At 51.1% G+C, this 26424-nt stretch overlaps 1 protein-coding gene across 2 annotated transcripts in view; it reads left to right on the top strand.

The window, feature by feature from the left end:
- The window catches only part of bbx (bobby sox), a 280573-nt gene that overhangs the window by 50090 nt on the left and 204059 nt on the right, over positions 1–26424 (top strand). For both annotated transcript variants that reach the window (XM_065455224.1, XM_065455225.1), the window contains exon 2: positions 25190–25234. In XM_065455224.1, the coding sequence (XP_065311296.1) occupies positions 25190–25234 (45 nt within the window). The remainder of the gene's footprint in view (positions 1–25189; positions 25235–26424) is intronic.

Genomic DNA, 26424 nt, shown 5'->3' with positions numbered 1-26424 from the left:
CTTGCTCAACTAACGGCGGTACCGGCCATGGTTCAAATGAAGGCGAATTCACATTCTCGGACTTCTCTCTTGCGCACGATTGCACCGCGAAAGCCAGGCATACATTTTCCACTTCATATGACATGGAAATGGTGCTCGTACCCGCTGTTTCCAAAATGACCCCACCACTATTAGTTTGGCGAGCTGTTTCGCAAGAAAGGTAGCTTTACAATAATGGAAAAAAAAAAGGCCCGTTACATACGCAGTCGCTGGGGTGAAATTATTGAGGGTGAGATTTCGTGTAACACAACATTTCTCGGCTGCATAGACCACAATGGCGAAATTATCCCGTTTCGCCCCGCAGTCCAAATTTCTGCGAACTCTGGTCGCGTCGGGGAGCGCTTGAGCGTTGCCTTTCGCCACGTTCGTGTTTATAGCACTTTGGGGGCCCACGCAGAGGGTAAACACCGGCGTTCCTGGAAGCACGTTAGTTTAAAGATTGGTTGGGCGCATGAATCAGGCAGCTTTGACGCGCTTTCTTCACCGCGCCGCTGTCAGTTGCCAACCCTTGCACACGCGCGACGCCTATGCGCACGTCTCTGCGGAATGTAGTAGGAGGCGCTCATCAGCTCCACACTTGGCGTGCTGTGCGTGGTTCTTTCCCAAGCGAGTCCCTGGCGCCCACTATAAATTTCCCGTCGGACGGCAATTGTCTCCGCCGGACGCCGCAGCGTCTTGCGCTCGCCTGTTTACTGCGAGCGCGCTCGAGCACGTCGAGGCGACTCGGGCTGTTTCTTCACGCGGAGACTCGCTTCCCTGCGTCCGGTGTGGGCGCGGCGGCGACTGTATAGCCGCTCTTCGTGCTTCCCGGGCTGCGGCAGAACCCGAAAAGGCAAAGGAAGATCGGCTGCGGTATCGAACGGGGTAGAGCGGTCACCACGTGCCGACAAACAAGGGCGCTGGCGTTGTCGGAGATGGCGTCGACGTCCGTTGTGAAAGGGCGGCGCGCCCACGCACGGCTGTGGCAAGCCGGGTCCGTGCAGTGGCTGCAGCCCGTCGCGTCGCGACGAGCGAGAAGTGTGGTCAAAACGTGTCGCCGAAAAGTCAGAGGTCGCGACTTCCCCCTCCCCGCTCTCCTGCGTGCGTGCGCCCGCGCGCGCGTTTGTGTGTCTCCAGCGTCTCAAAACCATCGGTATTTTTTTATGCGAAGCATACTAGCCGCACAACCACGCTCTTCCTTACTGCGCCGCACACGGCCGCGTAGCTACCATTGATGGTATGAGCCATTGTTCATTGCTGCGCGTCTCATATGTGGGTCTATTCTCTTTTAAGTTTGCTATGTTTGTTATTAAGTTGCTTCTATTATGCGAAGCATACTAGCCGCACAACCACGCTCTTCCTTGCTGCGCCGCGCGCGGCCGCGTAGCTACCATATGACGTCATAACAGCTGCAAAAGCGGAGGCTCAACTCGTGCGCTCGCTTGCGGCCGCGTAGCTACATAGCCGGGTCTCAGCTCGTGCGCTCGCCTGCATGAGTTGTTTCTTCGTCTAGCCGAACCAAATATAGCCAAGCAACAGCAGTTCACCAGGCTAAACAGTGGTTCAACAACTAAAATAAAGGCTAGTATGCTTCGCATCCTGTGCTTAACCTTAGCTAAGCCACAGCCATTTTTTTCCTTTTCTCGTCTATCCCCTCTAGAGCATATCGAAAACTTGCTCGGAAATCGCATCGCACTTTCTCTATTCCAAAATGAATGCCACCCATGCATGTTTCGCTCAGCGGTATGAGGAGCGCTTCGGCGGCGTACTGCGTCTGGTGGAATTCCTTGAGCGTATTGATTGTGTTACTTCTCTTGCGGTACTTTCGCTAGCAAGAATAAACTGCCTCGGTGACTGAGTGGACACGGCGTGCTGCTGCTGAGCATGAGGTCGCTGGTTTGATCCCCTTCTGCGACGGCCACGCTGCGATGCAGGCGGAATGCAGAAAAAAATAATAAATAAGAATGCTCGTATACACAGTTTTGGGGGAGCGCGAATCACGTGTGGTGAAAATTTATTCGGAAGGCTCCCGTGAAGTGTTTAATTATCACGTATACGCATTTACACGCTAGTAACTAGTAGGCACAGATGCGGTTACTAGTTAACCACGATCGAGAGGAAAGTGTGAATCATTTGGGGTGCTCATCGTTTGTACCTTGTGGTGCAATTAAGCTTCGCGGTCGTTCCGGTTGCAGCTGCAGCTTAATTGGCAATCCCTAGATTTATGATCGAAGACCACCTTAGTCACCTGCCTGTGGCGCTAACACGTAATTACCGGCGCTGCAGGTGCCGGAATTAAAGTACGGGAAGACACTTTGTATCCGTTGACGCGCGGTTTCTGTACTCCAAGGTAATCAAAACAACTGACCTCGGGCTACTACACAGTGAAACCTCACGCAAATGAAGGAACTTCAAGAGAAGCCGCATTTGTCCCTTGGTAATATTGATTCATTGTGTTCTAACATAAATTGCAAAGCGAGGTACAAGGTAGGGAGTTCGACGAAGACAAACGTCTGCTTTAGGAGGTCGAGGGGATAAATCAACGCTGCTACGCTGCCGAACAAGAGCCAGTAAATGAGAACCGAGAGCAACGAATGAAAGAACTCTGCAAATGCCATGACGCCACTGCGACTACAGAGAAAAAAGATGAGAGGCTATGATGGAGCCGTGAGGACTCTCTCTAATGTGCTTCACGACGACATTTGACAGCGGCCGCAGATAACATGTTTCTCCAAATATTTCACGACACATGCCAGTTGCGTGCACTATGTGTAACCTCTTGTGATCACATATTACTAAAATCTGTCTCTGACTTGACCAATCATCTCTGACGGTCCTTGTCTTGTCTCATCGTGCTACTCTCATCTTTCTGCTTGACATTTGAGCAAGGCGCCAGTGCTTTAGTCAAGCTGCCCGAGCTGTAATTAATTAGCCTGTACGCCGCCCGACCGCGATGTATTCAGATGTGACTCGCTGATCGACATAGCTATAGTCGGATTCACGTAGGAGCCCTCGTTCTGACCTGGCCCTGTTTTTTTTTTTTTTTTTTCATACGTCCATGGTAGCATAGGTGTAGACATTGTAACGCCTTATTTGTTGCCTTGGTCATGCCAGATCCTTAGGTTTCAGGTGCTAGCCTTAAGGCTAGCATCTAAGCTTCGTCGTTAGCCGGCTCGGAATTCCGTCGTGATGAATTCATTGTTGCGTGCATTCAGGCGTGGCCGTTCAGGTGTCTGTGCATTCGTTTAAAATGCTCGCAATTACTTTTTTCTGCGCAAGCGAAAGGCACCTCGCGTAGAGCTTCGTATTTATTTTGGATTGCTTGCTTGTTCCTCCAAAGGCACAGGCACACAGAGCGGTGGTGTTCGTCATGCGAAGGCGGTGGGCCGGCCGCGCTTACAGCGCGGGGTGAACGACCTCCGGTGCTTTCTAGCCGCTGGGAGCTGCGTCGCGTCGTCGTGAAGTGAGCGTTGCGCGCGCCGCCGTGCACAGCGGTGCGCGAAGAGAAAGCGGCGACTTCGCGAGCGAAAATGATAGGTGCTGCGCGGGGCGCTAGAAGCCAGTGTCCGCTCTCCGCCGGCGGCTTTCGATCCGAGCGGTAGCGCCGGTGCCTCTTTTCGACTCCGTCTTTCGAAACGAAGAAAATAAGAGGAGGATAGTAAAGCTGTTCGGCTCTTGTCTTCGTCCGCGCTGCTTTTGCTCGTGGACGCGGCGGTTTCTTCCGTCGTCGGGGGCAGCTTTCCGGGTACGCGCGCACTGTCCGTCGAGGTGTTCTGTCAAGTCCTGACGACTGTTCGAGGCATTAGAGCGGTCGGCTCGTTTTCTTTGACGACTTCCGTCGTCTCATTTTCTGTGGACGCGGTAGCGTGCTGGTCGTTGTACTCGAGTACAAGCGCAGGCTCGTCATCAGTTTCTGTTCGAATAACAGACAAAGAGCAGAAGGTGTGGGGATTGTGTTTTCTTGAGAGAGCGAGAGTAGTTGTGTTAGTCTTTTTGCGTGTTGTGTACCTCGGACGTGACTGAAACTTCTTGCACCGGTCTGAAGAGAAAAGTGTCGCTGCTGTTCCTCTATATACATGGCAATGCCGGGAGGGAAGTGCAGGCTTCGGACTGTACATGTTTTTCAGAGAGCCGGAATCTGCCGAAAAGGATTCGATCTGTCACCATGGTTTCGTCTATGCCGCATGACACAGCGTGTGTAAGGTGCCGGTTTTGCTCCATTATTATGTGAGAACTTGTCAAAACTTAAGCACTCGACACTATGGTACATATATTTATCATCGAGTGGCAGGTCGCTATATTTGGCAAACAAGTCCACGCGAAAGTCTGAGCATAATGAGCGACGGGGGATAATCTAGGCTCTTGTAACGCACATTTGATTCCGAGAAAGCTTTATATTGCTCATCCATGAACTTATAAGATAATGCGATCTTCTACTACCCGGGCAGCTCCATGGCGTCACAGCGCCGTTTGAGGCACTCGCATAGACGGAGTCGCCAGGCTGCCCGTTACATACCAGTGTAAGAAACTTAGCGGCTGTAGCACTGTACATTCGCGCATATTTGCCTGCGCTCCTAGTTTTAGTCGCATGTGGGCCACGTTGGTGATGGGCCACGTTGGTGACTGGCCACGGTGGTGACGGGCCACGGTGGTGATGGTTGACGCTGCTGGGAGTCTTCGGCGTCAGGTCACACACATACACGAGAGAGAGGTCGAGGGAATTTGAGAAATTGCAGGCAGGTAGCCTGCTACTCTGCGCTTGGGTTAAGGGAAAGGGGAGAGAAAGAGGGTTATAAGAGGCGACCATGTATGTGGACAAAGGGCGTGAATAAGTATAATCTGTCAGGTGGGCACATCACAGTCGCGGGGTATAAGACCTTGTGCTCTGAAGTTCGCAAGCAGTGCACGAGCTGTCTTACAATGCCTTTTTTACACTCTGGTCGAGTTCCCAGTAGGACGCTAATGCTCGATTGCCGATTTTGGACGGGCATTCAAATTATATTTTAAAAGAGAGCGGGTGCAGGGAGCCCTTATAACTCACGTGTTGTAAGCGGGCCGTGCGAGTCCGACAGATTTGGCGTCGTAACGTCAGCGGGCTAGGCGCGCAGTGGTCCCTTATATTTTACGGCGCTGGCTAATCGACGCGCGCCGTCGAGGTGACGACGGCTCTAAATTGAGATAACCGTTGGGCTAATCGTGCGTTTAATCTGTTAACCTCCCTGCCTTCCTTTCATTTGCATCTCTCTCTCTCTCTTAATCTGTTCCGTCTTTTTCTTTTTTCTCTCTAATTGCGTGGGAGTGGTATATTTTTCGAAGGCAGCAGCCGCTACCATATTTCCCTTCTGCTCGCCTAACGAGCGGCGAAGTCGAGCTGTTTTGTTTATTTATTTATTTATTTATTTATTTATTTATTTATTTATTTATTTGTTTCCCTTTCCTCGTACTCGTTTCCTTTCTGCTTTTCGAGTGCGCACACGGGCCGGTTTCGAACCGCCCTATCTTTTCTTCTTAACTACTTCCTTTTTCTTTTTTTTTTCTCGATCCCTCGCTACGATCCGGAAAACGGAAGGTGTGTCGGCGCTCACTCGTCGTCAGTATACTCGTTGGAATGGGTCAGCGTCGCGTGGAAAAGAAATCAGTGGGGTGGAGGAGCAAAGTGGTGAGTGGTCGTGAAAAAAAAGAAAGAGAAAGGCGGGGAAGATGGAGGGAGTATTCCATTAGTTGGCGCGCGAGCATGCTTACGGCGAAGCAGAGCGAGCGGGTTGGCGCGAAGATGAAGAAAAGAGGCGAAAATCGTTTTTTCTGGTCTCGGTGGAATGCGCAACTCCTCCTCTTTTGCCCCTGGTCGTCGTTTCCGCTGTCTCACTAGAAGTAGGTGGAGTGTTGGGAGGAGGGAGTTGGGTGGTGGGGGGGGGGGGGGGCAGCATGTAGTGCGCGTAGCACGCTCTTTTGGGTACGATCGCAGGCACGAGCTCGTTGACGGCGCACGCAAGTCCGGCTAGCTCCACGCGGGCGCCGCGCGATATCGTCCTCTCTCAGTCGTACTCTTCGGGAGTGCTGCTTGCTGCTTAAAGCTTGCTTACAAGGACACTAACGAGAAAGACGAATTCCGTTTGGACAGGTAAAGCGTTCGTTCTAAACTCTAAATTAGAGTAATAGGTTGATTACTAGTTAGTGGAGAGAATGTAGGTCGAACGTCCATGTCTGAATTTCGCGCCGCAACCTAAACCGACGCCGGTGCGACGTCGCGCATTTCGAAGTATTTTCTCGTGTTTGACTTCTTGTGGCTGATTAAGAGCTGTTGAAACTTGATAAGTTCTGGATTTGGCTCATTTCGAATGCTGTGTGTAGTCCATGTTTACCGATAAGATTTTACAGCGAAGCTGTTAAGGGCTAGTTCCCCCAGGATAGTGTCCGTGTGTAGACACAAAATCCCGAGGATAGTGCAATGCCGGGCCGACCCGCGGTGGAGGTGCAGTCCGCCATTAAGGGGCCCACAAACACAGCCTCGCTGGTCGTCCTTCCTCACAGAGTGGAATGGCACTGAGTTTTTTTTATCTAGAAGCGGTTTATGTCTGTAGGTCTCCCGCAGACTTCCGGTATCAGGAATGGAACGGAGCCACCTCGCGATTGGACACGGCAGCATCAGCAGTCTGTCCGCTTCGGGCCAGGTAGTCCCTTTCACGGGAACCGAATGGCTTTGTAGGCTTTCGCCACCCTTCATCTCACTTCGATAGCAGACTTCTGGCGTTATCTCGGACGGTTCTCAATAACGGGGCACGAACGCCTAGCCGATGGTAGCACATGGATGGCCCGGCCACCCTGTCACCTGCTTGGATTGGTGTGGCTTCAGGCAGCACAATTTAGCCTACTCACGTCTTCGTTTGTGGCATAGCTCGCGCCTTGAAACTATGGAAACATTCATTAACGTGCACTACCTTGTCAAAACACAACTTTATATAGTAGCATGTTACCGTTTATACAGAATACCGCAACACCGACGGCAGAATGTATCGCTGCTGGTGTATCTGATTTCGGTGCCCGCGAAAGCCCCCCCCTCCTCCCGCCCAGAAGTATAAGTACGCTCTCCATCATGGTCCTTGCGTTGCCTTAGGACGTTAACGTCAATGAATTGCGGACCGAACATTATGTCTGACGCTGACGCGGAGCGTGTCAACTGCGACGACAGGCGCTCCCGTCGCATTGAGTCCTAAGCAAGACGCCGGCGGATGACGCCGTCGCCGCCAAAGCGTCCCGCGCATAAATCGGCCTGGGTTGGGGCATTTATGGAACAGCTGCCGTGGCGCCGGACTGTCCTTACGTAGTACCAGCTGTATGCGTAAGACTGGCCAAACTGCGACGCCTCCCTCAGCTGCAAAACGGGATGCAGTTTGTCGTGCTGGCCCCGTATTCTGTGTTGAGCATTTCTGGTATATAGTGCAAGGCGGCATGAAATTGCCGCTCCGTTATTGTGCGCTGGACTATCCAGTACGTCGAACAGAGAGAGGAGACAGAGGCCCCGACTGGGCCCTTTTCTTGTCTAGCGTGTAGCCCCCTTGCACTTGCGAATCTTGCACGCTACCCGGAAAACTATAGGACCGACGATAGGGTGAGCTAGTCTGCGGTGATGTTGCTGCGACACACGGGGACTTGGGCTAAAACTGGAGCGCTATGTTTCTGCGCTTTAGAGCCGCCCTGGTGGAGCGCCGAAAATAATGGGGCCGAAGCGAAACGGACGAGGACCTCGCGCGCCGCTCTGTCATTGGGATGCTTGTTGGTTGCTCCGGTTCTTCGCCACTCCGTTACTTTTTCGTCGCTCGCAAGTGAGCGCGAGCGCTCGCTGTTTTTCTGATTGCAAGTTTCCTGGGGCGGCGGAGTGTTCCGCCATAAATGCAACGCTTCTGGTCGCCAGCGCGGTGTGGCGCGAGTAAGTCAACGCGTCTCAGTGTAGGATTAATGATACGGAGTAAACGCGGAAGCGAGACCACAGGGGTTCTCAGTGCGAGTGAGCAGCCGTGAGGGCGGGCTAAATGGCATAGAACTCACTTCTCACCGCTTGTGGCTTTGCAGCGGCGCGTCACACGAGTCCATGCTTCTTAATATGTCGCGGACAAGAAAAAACTACCGTCATTAGGCGCCTATTTTAATATTTGTACCTGGCTTACCGCCTGGCACCGTAACGTAACGTAAGCGCTTACGTTTAAAACGGGACGGGAAGGAGCATAGAAAGAAAGGGGCCGGGACGAGGAGATAGCTTCTTGTTTGTCTCTCCCCCGTCGTCGCTGCTCCTGCTGCTTCTCCCGTTTTTCGCCTTCCGTATACGGGGAATTCGCTAAAGCAAGAGAGAGAGAGAGCACGAACAGTGGGAGGTGGGGTTCTTGCAGCGCAACTGGTGCGCGCGCCGCCGCCAACGTGCGCCGCGTGTTAATGTATGGGACCTCCTTTTTCGTTAATGGCGTCGCCCGTGCACAAGACGTGTGCGGTCAGTGTCCGCCGCTTCGTCGCTTCGTCGTCGTCGTCGCGCTGCACGCGCGCGTGTAAAATATGTACGCGCATGTGCGCGACGAAAGAGAGTCCGCCCCGTTCTTCTTCCTCCCACCCCACGCTTTGTCTTTGAGCTCTGGCAGCCGCTTTGCCGCTGCTGCTGCGGCTGCAGCCTCTCTCGTGACTGCCACTCTATATACTGCTTGAGTTCGTGTCCCTCTCCCCCATTTTTTCTTTCGAGTTTTTAGTTTTCTTGTTTCCGTGATGCACCAATGCTACTTCTATGCTATATATATATATATATAATAATCGCTTTTGCCCTTTGCTGCTGCCTACCCGGCGATGTCCGGCACTACGGCGAGGATGGAGAAGCCTGGCCTCCTGCAGCGTGTGAGGCGGCACGGGGGTTGGCCGAGCGGGGTGCGCGTTAATCAGGCCCAGGCCGGCGCCGCCACCTGAGGAAGCGGCGGCGACGCTGCTGCTGCCCCATCCATCAGGGCAGCACGCCGACGCTGTCGAGCTTGCGAGCGAAGAAAAAAATGAAAGTAACCGGTCCGTCCCGTCTCATTCTCTCCTCCGCAGTGTTCGCGCTAATGGCTCGCCGCCCGATGGAGAAGGGCGTCGTGTGGCACACGGAGCATTCGTTTGGCCGCCGCCGCTCTCTCGAGTCGATTTAACCAGATATCTGGGACAGCCGCAGTGGCTGCTGGGACGGTCGTGGCGGAAGTGTTAACGAGTGCACACTGGCGTGTGCCGCGCAGCGTGCGACGTTTCATGAGCATGCATGCTGCAGTTAGGCGCAACGGGTATACCGCGCGAGGTTCTTAGAAGTCGCCTGTTGAGGTAGGCGTTGCTAGCCTCCGCTGTTCCGGTCGCGGCGGCAGGTATCGTCCGACGCGGGAACGATTGGATCGGCAGGAATCGTATAAACTGGTTTGACTTACTTTTCACGCGCGTTGAAACATTTGCGTAATGTGCGCATCTTGGCAATTAAAGAAAAAGAACGGAAAAATATATGTTCAGTACATTTTACGTGCTGTTTGCGAAAATAATACGTTGCTAGAAAGGTGACACGCGACTCATAGCACCGTGTTAATCATCAAATATGCTTACGAAAGGATAATCCGCCATAATTACACTGTTTAAAGTTTTATAAAAGGGTAGGACAGAGTTGGGGGCATTATTTGAATTCGGAAATTAATGGCGGAACCCGGACACGATGGATGGAGGGACGACGGATGGAGGATGGGTGGAGGTTCGAGTTCTTTGTCCGCGTAGTACACTTTTTATCATGAGTGATCATTTAGCGCTCACAGATGCATGTAGCAGCTGTTGAATGTTGCGAAAGTGGCTTCAAAAAACTCGTTGCGCTTCTACGCGTTGAAACAAATGGCGACTCGTGTTTTCCCAGCATCCATCACGGGTGCTGACATTCCCTGGAGGAGTTGATCCTACTGTGTGAACACGAAATTACATTTGCAGACTACGCTTCGATGCACACCTTTTTTCAGGATTTCTAAAGAACTTTCCTGAGCTCCTTTAGCGATTTTTTTTTCTTGTTTCCCGGAAGCTAGGACAAGCCTCACGGTTTAGGATTCGCTTTAGTCGTGACACAGGCCGTCCCTCTAATAAGAGCAGTGAACTGGACGATTTGGTACTAGTTCATGTTATAATGGTAAGCGCTATAGCTGGCACGGAACGAAAGACGCAATACCACGGACGAACCGCTGACTTTCAACTGACAGATTTTACTATCTATGTAAACGTTTAATATATGTCACATGTCTCCATAGATGTTTTGCACGAATCCGACAAAAGTCTGGTTGGGTCGGCTTGTCGCATCGAAATCCGGTCATCGAGTTCATGCAAGTAGCTGTTGGTCGTGTAGAAGGAGCCCATCTCGCTCGATCCGATTCAAAGACCCGCTGACGCGGCCCTTTCGCGTCGACCAGTGACGACGGCTCGGACAAACAGCCGTCGAGTTCATCTCGGTGAGACTTTTGACTCGCAGATTCAACAACACAGAAGGCAGAGTGGGCTAACCTGGCTCTTGGATGCACTTTTCTTAACCGGCAGTCATAAGAGCTTTCACACGTTAAGTGCAGCCGGATGCCTGTGCAGGATCGCGCATTGTACCGTTGCTGTAGTGGGCGTGCACGATGATCGAAGCTCGGTATCAATTCTAGAACACTTCTCTTTCATCTCTCTCTCCTTTTCTCGCGGCGAGCTATGGGTGGTGCTGGAGCGATCTGTTGTTGGCGGTGCGTTGCCAGTAATTTCTGTGCGCGCCTGGTGGAGGCGAAAACAAACAGCTTCTGCTTTGCAGCCGAACCATAGTCTCGAGACCGCCAAACATGTGTGTCGGCTTTCGTTGGCCACGGTCATCCCATGCTCGCATTAGCTCGACGCGCCTCGATTTCTCCGCGCGTTCAAAAGCAGACACACCTCTCTATGCGAGCCGCACGGTCGCGCCTTTCCGGCACTCCGCTTGCCTGTAGGTAATTTTTTGGAACACGTGTGCCACAGGCGTAGGTCTTCTGTGAAAGGCGCGTTGCGCCATGACCGAACGAGAGGTTTGTGTGCGTGCGCAGTAGAGATGTGTGGTTTTATACCATTTTGCTGGGCTTCAGAAGCTTGTCGTCACAAGTGTTCATAGCGCTTCCGCTCAGGGTTCAGTGAAGTGTAGCTATGACTCCTTAATGTCATGGTTGCGAAGTACTGTTAGCGGCTGCATCTCTTCGTATGTCAAGCCTTTCAAGACGTCTTTAAATCGTACGTGCCGCGTTTGCCCTTGAAACGGATAAAAGCTACGGGGAAAACGAGCGCTTGGGAAAGCCACACGTTTGTTGGTTCAAGGTGTGTTTCTACAGGCCAGCTATCCGCAATGTGTTAAAGAAAAACGCCTCGCCGACGCTACAAATGTGGCGTTTGCGGTGCTTCCGACTACCGAAAAAGTCGCAACTTTTCGTTATTTGTCTGTCTGTATTTCTTTCTAATGTGTCATTGTCAGCGTAACGGTCCTGCGACGCGTCATTGATGATGAGTGACAGAGTGAACACAGGAACGGACATTCGCGTTGCATGGCGTGCTGGTTCATCATCATCATCAGCGCGAAAGGTGTGACACCATATGGTGCTTCGTAATGGTAGGGGGAAGGGGGCACCTCCTCGGTCTAAACTGACGCCTGAACTATTGTGCAGCAGTGCCACAAGTGGACAACGCGTTCGCACCGTTGTCATATACGCTTTCCTGCGTGTTCTTGGTTCATGCGCGGTTCGTGTTGGTGCTGGGTGCACAGCTGTTTCTGCCACCGCCCGCTTGATTCAAGTGGGAAGCGTGCATTGAGATCGCGTGCGCACCACTCGTTGGCCTCGTCGTTCGGAAGGCGGTCGTGCCGTACCGGTTCCAGAACGATGCGAGTACTGCGCGCAGGTTCTTCTGGCCGGCGGCCTGGAGCTTACCATCGCAGTGGTCCAAAGCGTCCATCTTGACTTCCTGTCGTGCGCACCTGGCTGGAAAACAAAGAGCGAACGCCGCTGCGCTTGGTCCTTTCGGAGCGCAGCGGCGGGAAACAGTCAAGCCCGCGCGACGGGCAAGCTCATTCATTGGTCCAAGCGCCTGGCGAAGGCGCTGATTAGCTGCGGCGGCGGCGGCGGCGGCGGTCGGGGACTCGTTCTGAGAAAATCCGGCTGTTGAACCCTTCGGGTTCTGAACGCGCCCCGGCCGGCTGCGCCGGTCATCTCTCGGCCCCCGTGTGACGAAGGACCCCTCCACTTCATTTTGCGAGAGTGAGCAAAGGACTAGAAACAAGAGATGGTGGCCGCGCGCCGGGCAGGGGAACGACTCGACTGCGCGCCATGTCAACACGCGAACGTCCGTATTGCATTCTTAAGAACGAGGAAGCATGTACGGGAAATCCTGATGACGATGTCTCGGCGCCGCCATCGAGGGCAGGTGGTGGGGGGCTTTACCCCTTGGATAGCTTTACGTGACCTGAGAGGCATCGGATGCATAGGCTTCAAATTTCTACTGACCGTTATATGTTTGCGCAATGAAGTAACAGAACACGAAAGTGCGTCTTCTTCTTTCTTTTTCCTTTTTTTCTTTCTTTTATTATTTCTTTCCTCTGTCGCATACCAATAAAAAGACGAAAGAAACTGCGACCGTTTTTCGGAAACTGACCCGTAGCCTTCTTCCCAGCAACATGCCGCCATAGCCTAGTGATGTCAAATTCTCCTCGAAATACTGCTTGAACGAGAGAGATCAGCTGCTCGTGTCCGCGGGCGACGTCATCTCACAATGTTCACATAGGTGAATCACTAAGTACCTATAAGAACGCATGAGTGTATGTTTCGCAACCATCACTGTGACTGCACTCATATATATATATATATATATATATATATATATATATATATATATATATATATATATATATATATATATACACACACACAAACGCATTTGCGGAAAAAGAAGTGCATGAGCAGATTATAGAGCGCGTATTGCGTGCAGGTTGCCGATGACATTCTATGGGCGTGTACGTACTTCCACCCGTTTTGAAAACCATTCCCGAATATCCACGCGTGAAAAGCTGCTGCGCGGCCGTTCAGATGGGAAGTACCGTGACAGCGCACCGTTGAAGACCGTTACGCGAACGCACTGGCACACTCGCTCAGCGACCAGTCCATTAGAGCGACGCGGGGCGGGCGGACGTCCGGCAGCTTTAAAAAGCGAGCCCGCGCGACCCGACCAGAGTGGGCGCTTTCCTTTCTTTGCTTATTTCCGTCTTTCTTGTATATGTGTGTGCGTGTGACGCGTGCACGCGTGTGTAACGAACGGGTTGCACGCCATATTTACAATACGCCGGCTGCATGCGAGCGCTTTGGCTGTGGTCCGCCCCGGCCGCTCGTGAGCACTGCAACACGCACGCAAACCGTGGCGTGTTACAGCGAAGGTCGTCTGCAGCATAGTATGTAGTTAAGGACGGGATGGACGACCACGCTGTCTGGTTGGCATTGCGGCCTCGCGTAATTACACATTGAAACTATAACTCCATAGGGTGGGTGTGTTTCTGGCGCGCGCCCATGCGCGGCCGGGACGAGACGGACGGCCACGAGTGAATGAAATCGTCGAGGTTCGGGCGCAGCAACGCCACGCTGCGGCTGTAGCTTGGTAATACGTCACTGCGCTGGGGGCGATGGGGAAAACAGCCTCTCGTTAGCGTACGTACAGTGACGTGAGCCGCTACATGTGCTTGCGGTTTCGTTGACTGCTGGGAAAGCGAGCTGTGCCACGTTGAATACGCCGAGCGTTTCTCGTTTTGCACACTTTGGGAGCGTCAGACGCGGTGACACTGCGCTATAGCGCGCTGTTAATTAACACCGAATGTGTCCGCATGGCTTGTTGCCTGTTTGGATTTTGACGGCGAAGTGTTCGGCGCGTCCTACAGGCTGGAGCGTTGTTTTTGGCGTCGTAGTTCTCGAAAGTCAGTGCGTGTGTCTGCACGCACGCGCACACGAGTGCAGGAAAAGAGAGGAATGCTTGTTAGGCGTCGGGCAAGTCTGATGTTACTAACGGTTCTCTGAGAACGCTGTCGGCAGCTTTGTCTGTGTGCTTACCGTATGCTCGACACTATTTGAGCGTCTTTACGGCCTGCTCCGCTCCGACTTGCCCCGCTCAGCCACAGCCGAGCGGCGGGAGATTTTCACGTTTTAGTTATGCGTTTAGCGTAGCGGAACGCGACTTTCATAGTTGCAGAGCCTTCTGGTCAAATTCAAGGCAGTGGAAACAAAATAAAAAAATGCCACTGTTCACTGTTCTAAAGTAATATATTTGTCCATGAAGTTTCTAGACGTGCGCTCGTAATGCGTTACCGGTCCGTTCTATCCAGTGAAAAATAAAGCGCCGCCTTGGGGGAACAGTGTTGCCTCCTCTCTTGTCAAGAATTCCAAAAAAATAAAGGCATTATAATCAGCTAGAATGCGCTAACTTTATTCCGTGAACCACCACGTTTTCCCCTAAAGCGCTGTTAGCAGGTGACAGGTCCCTCACGAAAGGGCAGCACAAATATGAAATAGCGAGAGAAGTGCTCAACACAAATGTGATCTTAAGAAGGTGTATTTGCAATAACTGCAAATAAATTAATTGCCGATGAGAAATTTCCGCAGTTGCTTTGCTTGCGGGACAAGAATTTAAACGGCATGTATATTTATTGTCCACATGACAATGATCATCTGACTATATCTCACACTCTCACATGAATACAAGATATTGCAGTCATTTTTATACCGGGAACACTAATTTCTCTATAGTCGGGTACAGCTTTAGAAAAAAGGGGCGTGTACTCCTCCAAGGCGGTTGCGCATGAGCTTCCACCAATGGGCGCGCACTCTAGACTGACGCCACGAGCCGGACGGCCGGTGACCCCGCCGATGGAGATGGCCGCCCGCGCTTCGAACTGGGCCGAGCCGTGTCCGTCGTGTGCGTCTGCCCCTCGTCAGAGTGAATTCCCAAACTGTTTGTGGGGGTCTATCATGCCGGAAATGTTATTGCCAGCTTACGACGCACCGTTTGTGGCGCGTGCGTTTATTCTGAGCCGTGATCCGGTGACGAAAGATTGCAGCGAGCTTCGCTGACGTTACGCTACGCTACGCGAACTGGCGAGACTGCAGGCTTGCATGAAAAAAGAAAGAACGTGAAAAGAACAACAGAAAAAAACGTAACATTCTTGAAAGCATGTTTGTGAAAACTAAAAAAAATGCAAATATAAATCTCGTGCTATTTAAAACCAAGAGCGGTTATATAAAACGATGGATGAAGCATTATTGTATCTTTCCTGCCTCGATGGTCCTCTCGCCCAAGGTTTGTATTGGTATCGATAAATGGATTGTTTTAAGCACTTGTTCAATAGCAACTGATTCATTTGAGCTCGGAAAACGAGTAGTAAATGTGCCGTGTACATGCAAACCAGCGCAAAAGCTATGCAGAGCTTCTCCTTCTTTTGTCCCTCGCAATGAAGCTAAAGAGCAGACGACGCTCAGCATTGTAGAAGGCACGGGGTTATTTTTCTCTCGCGATCCGGCACGTGCTGTAGCATTCCAATCACGAGAGCTCTACCAAACGTGTCATCAACATGCAAAAGTCTTTATTTATGCCGATAATTGCGCGTTTTAGGATCACTATTTTTTGAGCGGGACTATTTTAGTCTGGGAGGCAATCGGCTGTCGCTCTTCGGTCATGTGGGCGGGGCTTCCACTTTTTTCTAAAGTTGTACCCGACTATAGTGACCACAATGCTCTGTCTTTCCCCGCAGGCCCAGATGCGTAGATGTCTCAAAATATAATGTCTAGCTCGTCATCATCAGTATCAATGTCCAAATCACCCCCTTGGCCGAGCGGCTTTCCTGGCTGGCTTGCAACGCCTGTCGAAGCCAACGGTTGATTCACTTCATTGTAGGCGTCATGAGTTCCAATGAGGTGGGTAACTTTCTCTGGAAGCTTGTGGTCGAAGCACCCTTGTTGTGTCTTTGCAGTCGAGCTCAGTTTCGCATAATGGCGTTAAATGTTGAGGGCGAGAGCTTGTTTCAGAGCTTATAGTTTTCAACCAGTTCATCTGGCTGAACGATTGCTCAACTTCAGCATTCGAGTATGGTAATACAAGCATTGAGATGGCAAAGTCTGCCAGTTCTCGGAACGGGTTTTCACCAGAGGAGTCGCGACAGGTGGTTACTTCACACCAGAAGTTCTGCGTCGATGGCGTGTCTAACCATGCAACAGTCGTGATAGTTGTCCACTGACCTTCTATTACGTCAAGTCTTGTACGTTGCAACGCCCATTTCTTCCAACAGTGGAGCGAGCGGGGGCTTCAGCACGCATAACGCCTTTTCTACGGATAGTTGAGACATTTTCCTGAGGATTGGAATGTTATCAGGCAGCGTTTGGCGTATCTGGTCAATGAGGACAAGAAGAAACTTGAAGCATCGTTTCCTCAGTGTGTGCTCTTCATCAGCACCTAAGCCAGTTTTCTTCATGTCATCAATGTGTTTCTCAAATGAATAGCCGAAGTGCGGCTTGGGATGGAGATAATCTTCCACTTTCGTCGCGTATACATCTACTGGCGCACTTGAAAGCACCAGTTTCTTGATCAGTGAGGACAGTAGTTATACAAGTTCATCCAGAAGCTTGGTTTGGTCTGCGTTATGTGCTCCAAAGAATTATTAGCTCTTTGAACATCCAAGAGTACTAACCTCAAGAAAAGCAAATAAGCTTTGTTTATGTCGTCACACTACATGGAGTACAGCACCTCTGCGTCGTAACAGTTTTATCCCAATCTTACAACTTCGAAGTGAGATTTTAGCTCAGTACACTGGTTCAACTCCCGTTCAATCGCTGTTGCAATTGACAGCCATCACGTGGAACAAGTTGGACGATTTTCATCGGCTATTCTCCATCGTTTAAAAGAGCGAAAAGTTCCTTGTATGCTTGCTGCCGAGGATAGAACCTGGCAAACCAATTGTAGGTATCACCAACGAGGTAATCAAGACTTCTTGGGAGCCCTTCTACCACAGCCGCCGAAGTCGCCACCTGCAGGGAGAGGCAGACACATCGAATCAGGATAAGATTTGGCGCATCAGCCTTGAGCTGCTTGTAGACTCCATTGTTCATCCCCACCATGACGCTTGCATTGTCAGTCCCAATACCAAACATGTTTTCGAGCTTTAGGCCGTATTATATTAGGGTGCATTTTATACTTTCCGCAATTCCATCTACATTGCAGGCTCTTAGCACGCAGAGAGTTACCGTTTCTGACGTTTGAGTGCTGTGATATATAGCTGACACAGCCAGATACTTCGTGATGGCTATGTCTGTGGACTCATCGACAATAATACTGTATTTATTGTAACCGATGTCGGCTTTGATGTTCTCTTTAAAGTGTGGGCACTATGCGTTCTTTATAATTGCTGTGCATTTTACCCTCTCCATTAAATTATCCTTGCCGGCCGCACTGTCAGGGAATGATTTCGTGACGAATTCTCTTAAATGATCGGCCGTGTCAATGATGCAGTGTTCGGCGATGAACAATGCTGCCCTTCTTTCCGCTGTACTAGCAGTTATTTTCACTTCTTTTTCGTAAAACAAATTTGCGCTTGCGTCGTACAAAGTACTGCCGTCGCACGCTGGCGCTTCTTGCTAGCTTTCTGCGCCTTCACATCGCTGTACTTACCCCCGTACTCAGAAATGCATCTCAACTTGGGGCCCACGCTTGACTTGATTTAAATGACGCCTGTCATAAACGCACCAAAGAAAACGCAATGAGCGTCTTGAGCGCGTTCATACCAGGCGTCATTTATATCAAGTCGAGCATGGACTTCAACTTAAGGGATGCATTTCTGAATACCGCGGTTAGAAGCAAGTTCACAGTTGCACTCACCCTCGACGAACTTCACTCCGTCCGGCTTTCACCTAAAGACAAGCCATATGCATAGGTCTGGGTCCATCAGCCATTCCTCTCGAAACTTCTGAGTGTAGCGCACTTTCGCCGCTTTCGGCATGGCGAGGTTCAGTTGGGGACAACGAGCCGATGTCACGTGCACGCCGTACACTGTGCAAATCGAAACTTTCCGAACAAGGCAGAAGCGCCACCACCCGCGAGTTCGCTTTACTAAAATTAGCTGAAAATTCATTATCACACATGCAAATTCGCCAAAAGTGTACTATCCATGAAAATTTTATTCGAATTCCACTATATAATCTGCTAAATGCAAATTTTCTCCGCTAAACTTATACAAAAAAAAATGCTATATCTAGCGGAAAATCCGCTAGGATGGGAACACTGTTAGAGAACGTCGCGTGATAGCCAGCGAGTTTGCATTCCGCGTCCAATCCAGTCCTTTCTGAAGCCAACGCGCTGCACAGCCCGCACCGCTACCTCACACGCTGCGGGGTTTCCAAATGGGTCAGCGCTTTCAACTTCTTTCAGCAAACATAAATCTTCGTCGATGCGAAATTGCTTTCTTGGCTCGCGTGGTTGAAGTGCCCGGTATGGCCGAGAACATGCCACTGGAGGCAGTCATCTCGGAAAGCGCGAGGCAAGCGAAGGTGCCTCGACGCACGCATGAGAGAGGGCGCGCGCATCGACCACCCTCTAAAACCCCTTAAACTGCGTAAAGTAGTGCCACGCTTTGAAGAATGCCGCCTCCTCCTCGCGCGCTCTGGCCTAGGCCGACGCCGCGTCGCTATTGGCCTAATAACATCACGTGGGCCCTCGTGCCGTGCATCAGCGCCATTTTTGCTCGAGAAGCGTCTAACGGAGTGGCGAGGAGCGCATGTTGGCGCCGTTGCTACGCTCCAGCAGTGTAGGCGACGGGACGGTCGAGGAGGGAGCGTGAAAAAGAGGAGAAACGAGGAGGAGTGAAGGCGGAGGAGGAGTGTCGCTACCTTACGAAGTTCAAGGGATTTTACCACACCCTCTTGCCACCCTCGCTAGCGAGGGGCTTCAGCTAGCGAAAGACGGTGGCGCCGCCCCGCTAGCCCTAAAGTCCCTAGCTACCCCGCATGCGTAGCGGAGGGCGCGTGCGCATTCGCGCTTCCGCTCCCCTCAGCTGCTGCTGAACGGAGCGTAGAAACGCCAAACTAAAGCACTATACTTTCGCCTGAACCTTCGAGGGGGTCAGGCCGCAACCTTGTTTGTAGTTAGATGAACATGATGACCATATGCCATCTCGAAGTTTGTTCTCTATTTTTTCAACGTGTGGCCTCTCCCTATCTCCTGATTTATTTAAAGGGTGGGTGAATGTTCTGAGTTTCGAATACGAATCGAATATTATACTCCGACTATTCGTATTTGAAAACGAACTCTTCGGTATTTTCGATTATCGAAACTATATATATATATATATATATATATATATATATATATATATATATATATATATATATATATATATATCCTTGAAAGTCTTGATTGCAAACCGGCTCCAAATTTGTTAATAGGCTATTCGTGCAGCCCGTGTCGCAGAAAATCCGGTGTCGGCGCTGGCGGAGCCGTTCGTCCGTGAGTGAAAATTACCGTATATATTTAGGTACAGTAAAAGCTCGTTAATTCGAACCGCAAGGGGAAGCCGCTTCAGTTCGAATTAACGAAAGTTCGAACTAACGAAAGTGAAGGAGAGCAACAGTACACTGTGATTTGGAAGCAGTAGGGCATGTCAGAAATTTGGCGTGTGCAGCGGGCACACGCCATCTTCAAGTCGAGGCTCTGGGTCCGACTGTGCCACACCACCGATGTCCACCGAAACGAACGTTAGCCGAGGTTTAACACCATCACAATGAATCGCGACGGCCAATACCTCCTAAGCTGAAAACAGAAGTGCACAACCGATGAAGACCGCCGAGACAAAAACGCTGAACATGTGAAGGTGGCGAAGGCACTGATTCGTTGGTTCTTGATGGCAAGCGCAGCTGCGACGTACTTCATTCGCTGTGTTTTGGCGCTTGCCGTGCCATCTCCGCACAACATTAGCAGCTGTACAAGATTTGCAAAGCCTCCGAGATTCGCAACGGGCAAGAAGTCTCGGAGGTTACGTAGAACGGAGAGGCGGCAGCCGCCGCTGCCTTCTGGCTGACCCCGCGTCGGTTAGATTTTTTTCCTATTTTGCCTTCTCTCGCCGTTCTCTCCGTTTCGGAGGCAATACAGCCTTGTGTGTAGGCAGTAGGCGAGTTTCTCTGGCCGTTTGCCAGGTGAGCGTAGTTCGAATTATCCGTGAGGGAACCTTCTCGCGTTCGAATTAACGGACTTTTTTATACATAGACTTCTGTGGAGCTTGGCCGGACCAAATCGTACAGTTCGAATTATCCATAAATTCGAATTATTGAAGTTCGAATTAACGAGCTTTCACTGTATATGCCACGCCTTGCTATATGACATGCGGTATATGGGGGCTATATTGCCACACCCTTCTATCACTAAAGTTGCTCGTACATTGTCTTGCATTCTTGGCAAAGCTATCCCTCGGAATATTGAGAACGACCGCTCACAAACGTCACGAAACGAAGCACCGAAAGCACATGCTTTTTATGTTAAATCTTCTCAGGCTGAAATATTAAAAGTGCGAAACAATAACATAAGCCTGGAAACAATGTTTTTTTTTTTTTTTCTCGAGCGGTTACCTCCGAGATGCGCCCAAGCAAGAGGCCGCGTTTCTACCAGAAAGCTCGCCTTATTGCATAGTGTTCGCCGCCAGCGTTTCCCGATAAGCTTTACGGTTACATAAGCTGCAGTTGTCGGAAAGCGTGAGAACTAGTCGGGATCTTTGAATGCTATCGCGTTCCACTCTTAAGGGCAAAGCTAGCCCCCCAAGGTTTTCGTAATGACAATAGGTAATGTTATGTTTAAAACTGATCCGAATTGTTCCTAATACTGAGCTATTTTTCACTAGCGAGTGCAGGCGGGATGTCTAAGTATACCAAAATATGTGTTCCTGCTTTTAATATATGTTTCTGCGTTTGACTAGTCAGTATTCTATACTTACTGTTTGATTCATGTTTGAAAAAAGTTGGTATTCGCCCACATATAATTTCCCTGGGTGAAGCGTATTCCTATACTGGCATGCGACCTTAAAAACCTGCATCTCCGCGAACAAACTGGCACTGCGCCCGCGAGCTAGCGCCCAAAATTGCACGCGCGTATCTTGTATAGTTCTACTCCAGTTGCGCAAGTGGCTCCACAAGTAGCCCAGACAAGGCGTAATGGTGCTTCCCGAAAGGGCAGACCTGCGTGGGCCCTAGTCGAGGTCGATTTCGTTTCCCCATCTGTGTACAAGACACCAGCCGCTCCGCAATTTTATTTATTTTTTTTCTCCTTCCGCTGCAGCTTTATCAACCGGAATGTGGTGCACGTTTACACTCCGCGTAGAAAGGATCATGTTTGCACAACGTTCGTTCTGACCTCGAACGTACGCGACGAAATCGATGGCACGTTGACCTTTGCGATACGACCATCCTTTGTCAGTGGGAATAGCTCAGCCCCCCCCCCCCTCCCCCCTTTTTTAAATGCCGTGTGTCTTTGCCAATGTCTTTGCCTTCCGGACGTCGATTTATTTTACCGCAGTCCACGTGGAGGAGAGAGACCTTGAAAACAAAAGCATAAGTGACAGAAACCATGTTTCCGCGAGTATAATAGCTCCGCCCCCTCCTCCCCCGTCGCCGTTTCGACGTCTTGCGAGCATCCGATGATTACGTTGCGAAATGATGAGCCCCGTCGGGCCATAGAACCCGCCGACGTACGCACCACCGCACGGGGACCGTATCGCTCGGGCGCACTGTCGCAGAGGCGCTTCGTCAGCGTTTTGCGCCACTTTGTGATTGCCATGTGCGCCACATGATTGCGCCACATTCAGTGGGCGCCCCCCCCCCCCCCTCCTTCTCGATCTGCGCAAATGTTGAGGCAATATCCAAGGGCAATAGCCTTTGGGGGAAGAGAAGAAACTTGGGATGCAGCATGGATCTTAGGTATACTCAGATTATTGTGTGCCAACCTCTTTTGAAGAAGTGGCTTCCTCTGAGCTTCAAATCATGGCCATGCCCCACGCGCTTGGTCTCTGACGTTTCACGCCTGGTTTCACGCCGTGTGGGATTAGTGGTAGGTTTTATTAGAACCAGCTGTCGGAGCGTTGGAACTGCATCTTCATGGTGCTTCTGCCTTTGCGGTTCCTCTCTCTCTTTTACACATACTTCAGTAATGAAACATGAGTGCTTTTTTCTTAGGCCGGCATGAATTCGACATGCATAGCTTTCGTGTTGTTCTTTTTGGCGTTGACAACCTATACACCTAGGTGCACTATGCTCCTTTATAGCTAAATAGGTGACCGTATTTCTAACGATACGACGTCTGTCGGTGACACCAGCTACGGGCCAGCTATCAGCGCTGTAGTTCTTACGGAGCGGTGTTCGGTGTAAAGTTACAAAAAAGGCCATAAACGTTACTCGTGTTAGTAAATTATACTTCTGCAGTAGCCAAAGGGCAGATAAGGCGGCTCGAGTGGATGTCATGTATATTGAGAGAATCTACATGGGTGCAGCTTCATGAATCGGTAAAGGCTTACGTTGCGTTCTAAAGAAAACAGTGCCTCAAGCTTAGCTAGTTTAGGGAACTTTTCCTACGCCATGGCATCACACTGGCGTACCGGAGTGATATTCGACAGGGGGAAGCTTGCCCTCAAATTCATGTTACAAGATGTTTTTCCGCCGAGAAAAAGAATATTGCCTTTTTTTAAAAATAAATTACTGCTCTAAACTATGTTAACATTCATCATACTTGTACATTTTAAGCTTATCTGGGGGGAAATGGCTGGGTTGTTACATTATTTTATATCGTTAGTTTGTATTGACAGTTCTGAGGTGCGTTGTCACAGTTATTGTATTATGAAAACGAAATCGCAAATAAAATTTACACAATTCTGAGACCTAAAAAGGCCTTGGTGCGTAATCGTATGCGATTGACAGGGCCTGTAGCGATGTAGTGCTTATTGTTTGACGTGTGCCGGGGTTGTGCTCAAGTGCGTTACTCGCGTTTTTCCTTTCTTTTCCCTTCTTTCCTGGCGGTGCTGGTTCTTGCCTTTCAGCATGCTACTCTAATTGTAGCCGCGCTTTCTTACGAAACAATCACAAAAAACGAAAGAGAAACCATAGCCACCATAATCTGCATGCAAATCCAATAAAAGCATGCGACGAAGTGAGCCCATACTGCTTTTGATTTTGGAGCCCGCGTGATTATGAGCTGATTATCGCATGCGGCGTTTCCGGCCCATATATGAAAATTTTCTATAGGAGCTCAATTCGTCGCGGGTACCACAGGTAATTCTCTTCCGCGAAAGAAAACACCCGCAGTGCGCGCGCTTTAATCGTTCCGGTCCGACGACTTCGCCCCCTTCGCATGGCGCCAGTATGGTGGCATAGCGCCAGCATCGTCTCTCGTCCTCTCCTGAAGCGCGTGCTCTCCCCAACTCGGGGGTCCCTATTTACTGTCGCGCCGTTTCTCGAAATCGTCGCTCGCCACAGCGGGTTTACTCGCCTCTGTCCCAGGACGGCTGCTGCTGCCGGGTGAGGCTTGATTAAATTTGCCGCCGGCTGTCGCGTCGAGGCGACACCTGACACCTCTCGCTCGTTCGCGCAGCGTGACACAGCACCGAGCGACGCCGGTGTTTCCGCCATTGTCCGCGCCCGTGATGTCTGCGCGTTTCTCTTTCTTTCTCGTCTCTATATAACCTTTCCCCAGCGCTCTCAAATGGAGATTAATGATAGGAGCTTTCGCGCCGGTGCGACGATATGTGCCGAGTGCGGTGTCTCGCCGCCGCAGCCCGGTGGCGCGATGTGCGTGCTTGCACGCGTGCGTGCTCGCCGCGTTCTCAAGCGTAGCGTTGTGCCCCCTCGTCTGCGTCGACTGAAAAAATTCGCCGAGGAGCTGGATGTTAAACGGTTCGACGGAAATCGAATTTTGATATATATGAATATACGTTTGCGCGCCCGGGCTCGCCGCGGCGACAGAGGCGGTCGCGTTTCGACACGTTCGTCCTCGATTAATGGATTCGCGAAGCCGCCGAAAAATGGCCTTTCGTCGCTGGAAGTTATATCGAGCCGGCGCGACGCTTCGTGTTCGGTTTGCCCGTACATCGCGTTTCGGACCTCTGCCGGCGGCGCCTCGTTCTCTTCTCGCTTTTTTTTTATCTTTTACTTTTTTTGTTCTTGCTTTTGCTATTTCTTCTTGCGAAACTCGCGGCTGTGATCTCTCCGCGGTGATTGACCCAGTGCTTTGTCGAGAAAGTATTGCTGCTTCAACTCCGCTTGATCTTGGTTCGATCTCTCGACTACGAGCGGAGCTGTTGGAGCGCGCCGCTAGTTTCGAGCGTTCTGTCGCGGGTAGATGCGATCGCGAAAGGTTTGGTTTACTGCGGGGACGGCTCTCGAAGTCATTGTTTCACGGTTGTTAGCGCATTGATCTGTTATTGATCCCGATATGTTTTGCTGCACGCCACGCTCCGCCCATCGAAGCGAGGCGAGCTTTCCGAGCGCCGGGCAACACATGTAAAGCTTACGTACGACTTGGCGTGAGACGTCGTTATTTTTTTTCAATATCTGTGAAATTTAATGTTTTGTTTCCACAGCGCTTCATCGTACCATCGTCTTGTGCTATACATATTTCTGGCTGCTTCTGGCTGCTCATTCTGGAGGCGCATCTTGGGGGGGGGGGGGGCGGAAATAAATAGACTTTTTATGATGCCTCTGTCCCCTTGAGTGCGCAGTCACCGGTTTGGAGGTAACAAGGTTCCTTAAGTGCTATGTACATGTCTATGTGCTTCCTCGTTACGTTGATATTAACATAGCGAGTATAAATGGCGTATGTTTGTTTAACTGCGCAAGTTTTCTTCGCTAACTCGTGCCCGCATCCGCATGCAATGTCGTCTTCTTGCTGTACAAGTAGGCACATCCTTTCCTTCTTTTCAACACCGTTCACGTCAAATAGCTGAAAGCGAGAATCAAGAAAAAAAGAAATGCGCTGGGTCCTCGCGTGTTCGCCACCTCGGCTGGGGAGAAAAAAAAAAATGTGTGTTTACGTGTGCGCGCGTGTGTTCATATTTTGTGCTTAAACTGACCTTTCGTCCCCCCTATTTTTTTCTTGCTCTTCACAGAACCGCTGCGAAAACAGATTGCCCGCAGCGACAGCGCCACCGACGGTAAGTGCAGCATCTCCTCCCCTCGAGCGAGGCACACCGGTCGCGATCCGGAGCGACCAGGCAACGGTGTGTGCATAGCGGGACTTAGGTCCAACTGCCTTGCACTTACGGAGTCGAACACTTCCCAAAAAAAAAAAGAAATGAGATAAGGCATTCGTGCACGCACACTGCGTGGCGCCCTTGAGTACTCTTTGGAGCAGTCTCGGGGCACCATTCAACTCCCTTTTGTTTGTCGCCCCCGCACAGCAGCCGAGCGGACCAGTGTAGCAGCGCGTATGTGCAAACTGCAGTCGCTCGCCGATCGTCAGCACTGGAGGTCGGTCGCCTCTGTTCTTTGCGCAAGGCCGCAGCCCGACTGTGTCGCGCGCCGTCGTCGTCGCGTTGTCGCCAGAGCCATTATAAATGGCCTTCCCCCTCCACACGCGCTGTTGTGTGCTTGCGGCGGCGAACGAACGGCGAGGGAGGGAGCTCTGGCTAGGGGCCGTGTATCACTTGCGCGCGCTTCGAGTCTCGCGTGCGTCACGCTAAGGCCGAGCCCCGGTTGTGGTTGCGGTGCAATAGCGTCTCCGGACGAAGGACGCCGAAGGTCTGTCGGGGATGGATGCCAGGACAGGCGCTTTTACGCCGACCACGTGGCGATTCCCCGTGTTGACTTGCTGAGGAACGTCTCCTGCTTTTCTTTTTTCTTCTTTTTTTTTTCTGCTTCGCATTCGACCGAAAGTGATCTTGCATCACGTCCAAGCGGACGCGATGGAGCCGCCGAGTCAAGCGTCCAGTCACGTCCTCGTTTCGGCGCGCCACAGTCTGTCGTATAGCTGAGATTTTTAAAGCAAAGGTTTGCCTCGTTACCTGACTTTCGGGGCGCTGCTGTTGTGGTCTGGCTTGCGCGCGCAGCTGGGTTTCTTGCAACACCCCCAGATGGCGCTCGCCTCCGCGTATCCCTGGAGTTACTGTATATGGCTCCCTGCGGGAGCCATAGTTGGGCATGGGTCCGCCATCTTGCAATCTGCTTTTCTCCAGTGAAGCCACCTCTCGTTCGTGCGGGGGCTATTTCATTCATTATACCGCCAGGACCACAAAGGTATTACAGAGGGGGTCCATCTCATGAGCTGGCTGCAGCACTGTGGAAGCTACACGAATTCTTAGCCAATAGAAAGGCTGAATTCCCCTCGAGATGTGCTGATCCGCTC

Source organism: Dermacentor albipictus, chromosome 4, assembly GCF_038994185.2.
Source record: "Dermacentor albipictus isolate Rhodes 1998 colony chromosome 4, USDA_Dalb.pri_finalv2, whole genome shotgun sequence".
In the NCBI taxonomy this organism is placed as follows: Eukaryota; Metazoa; Arthropoda; class Arachnida; order Ixodida; family Ixodidae; genus Dermacentor; species Dermacentor albipictus.
This window is presented reverse-complemented; position numbering and strand designations above follow the sequence as displayed.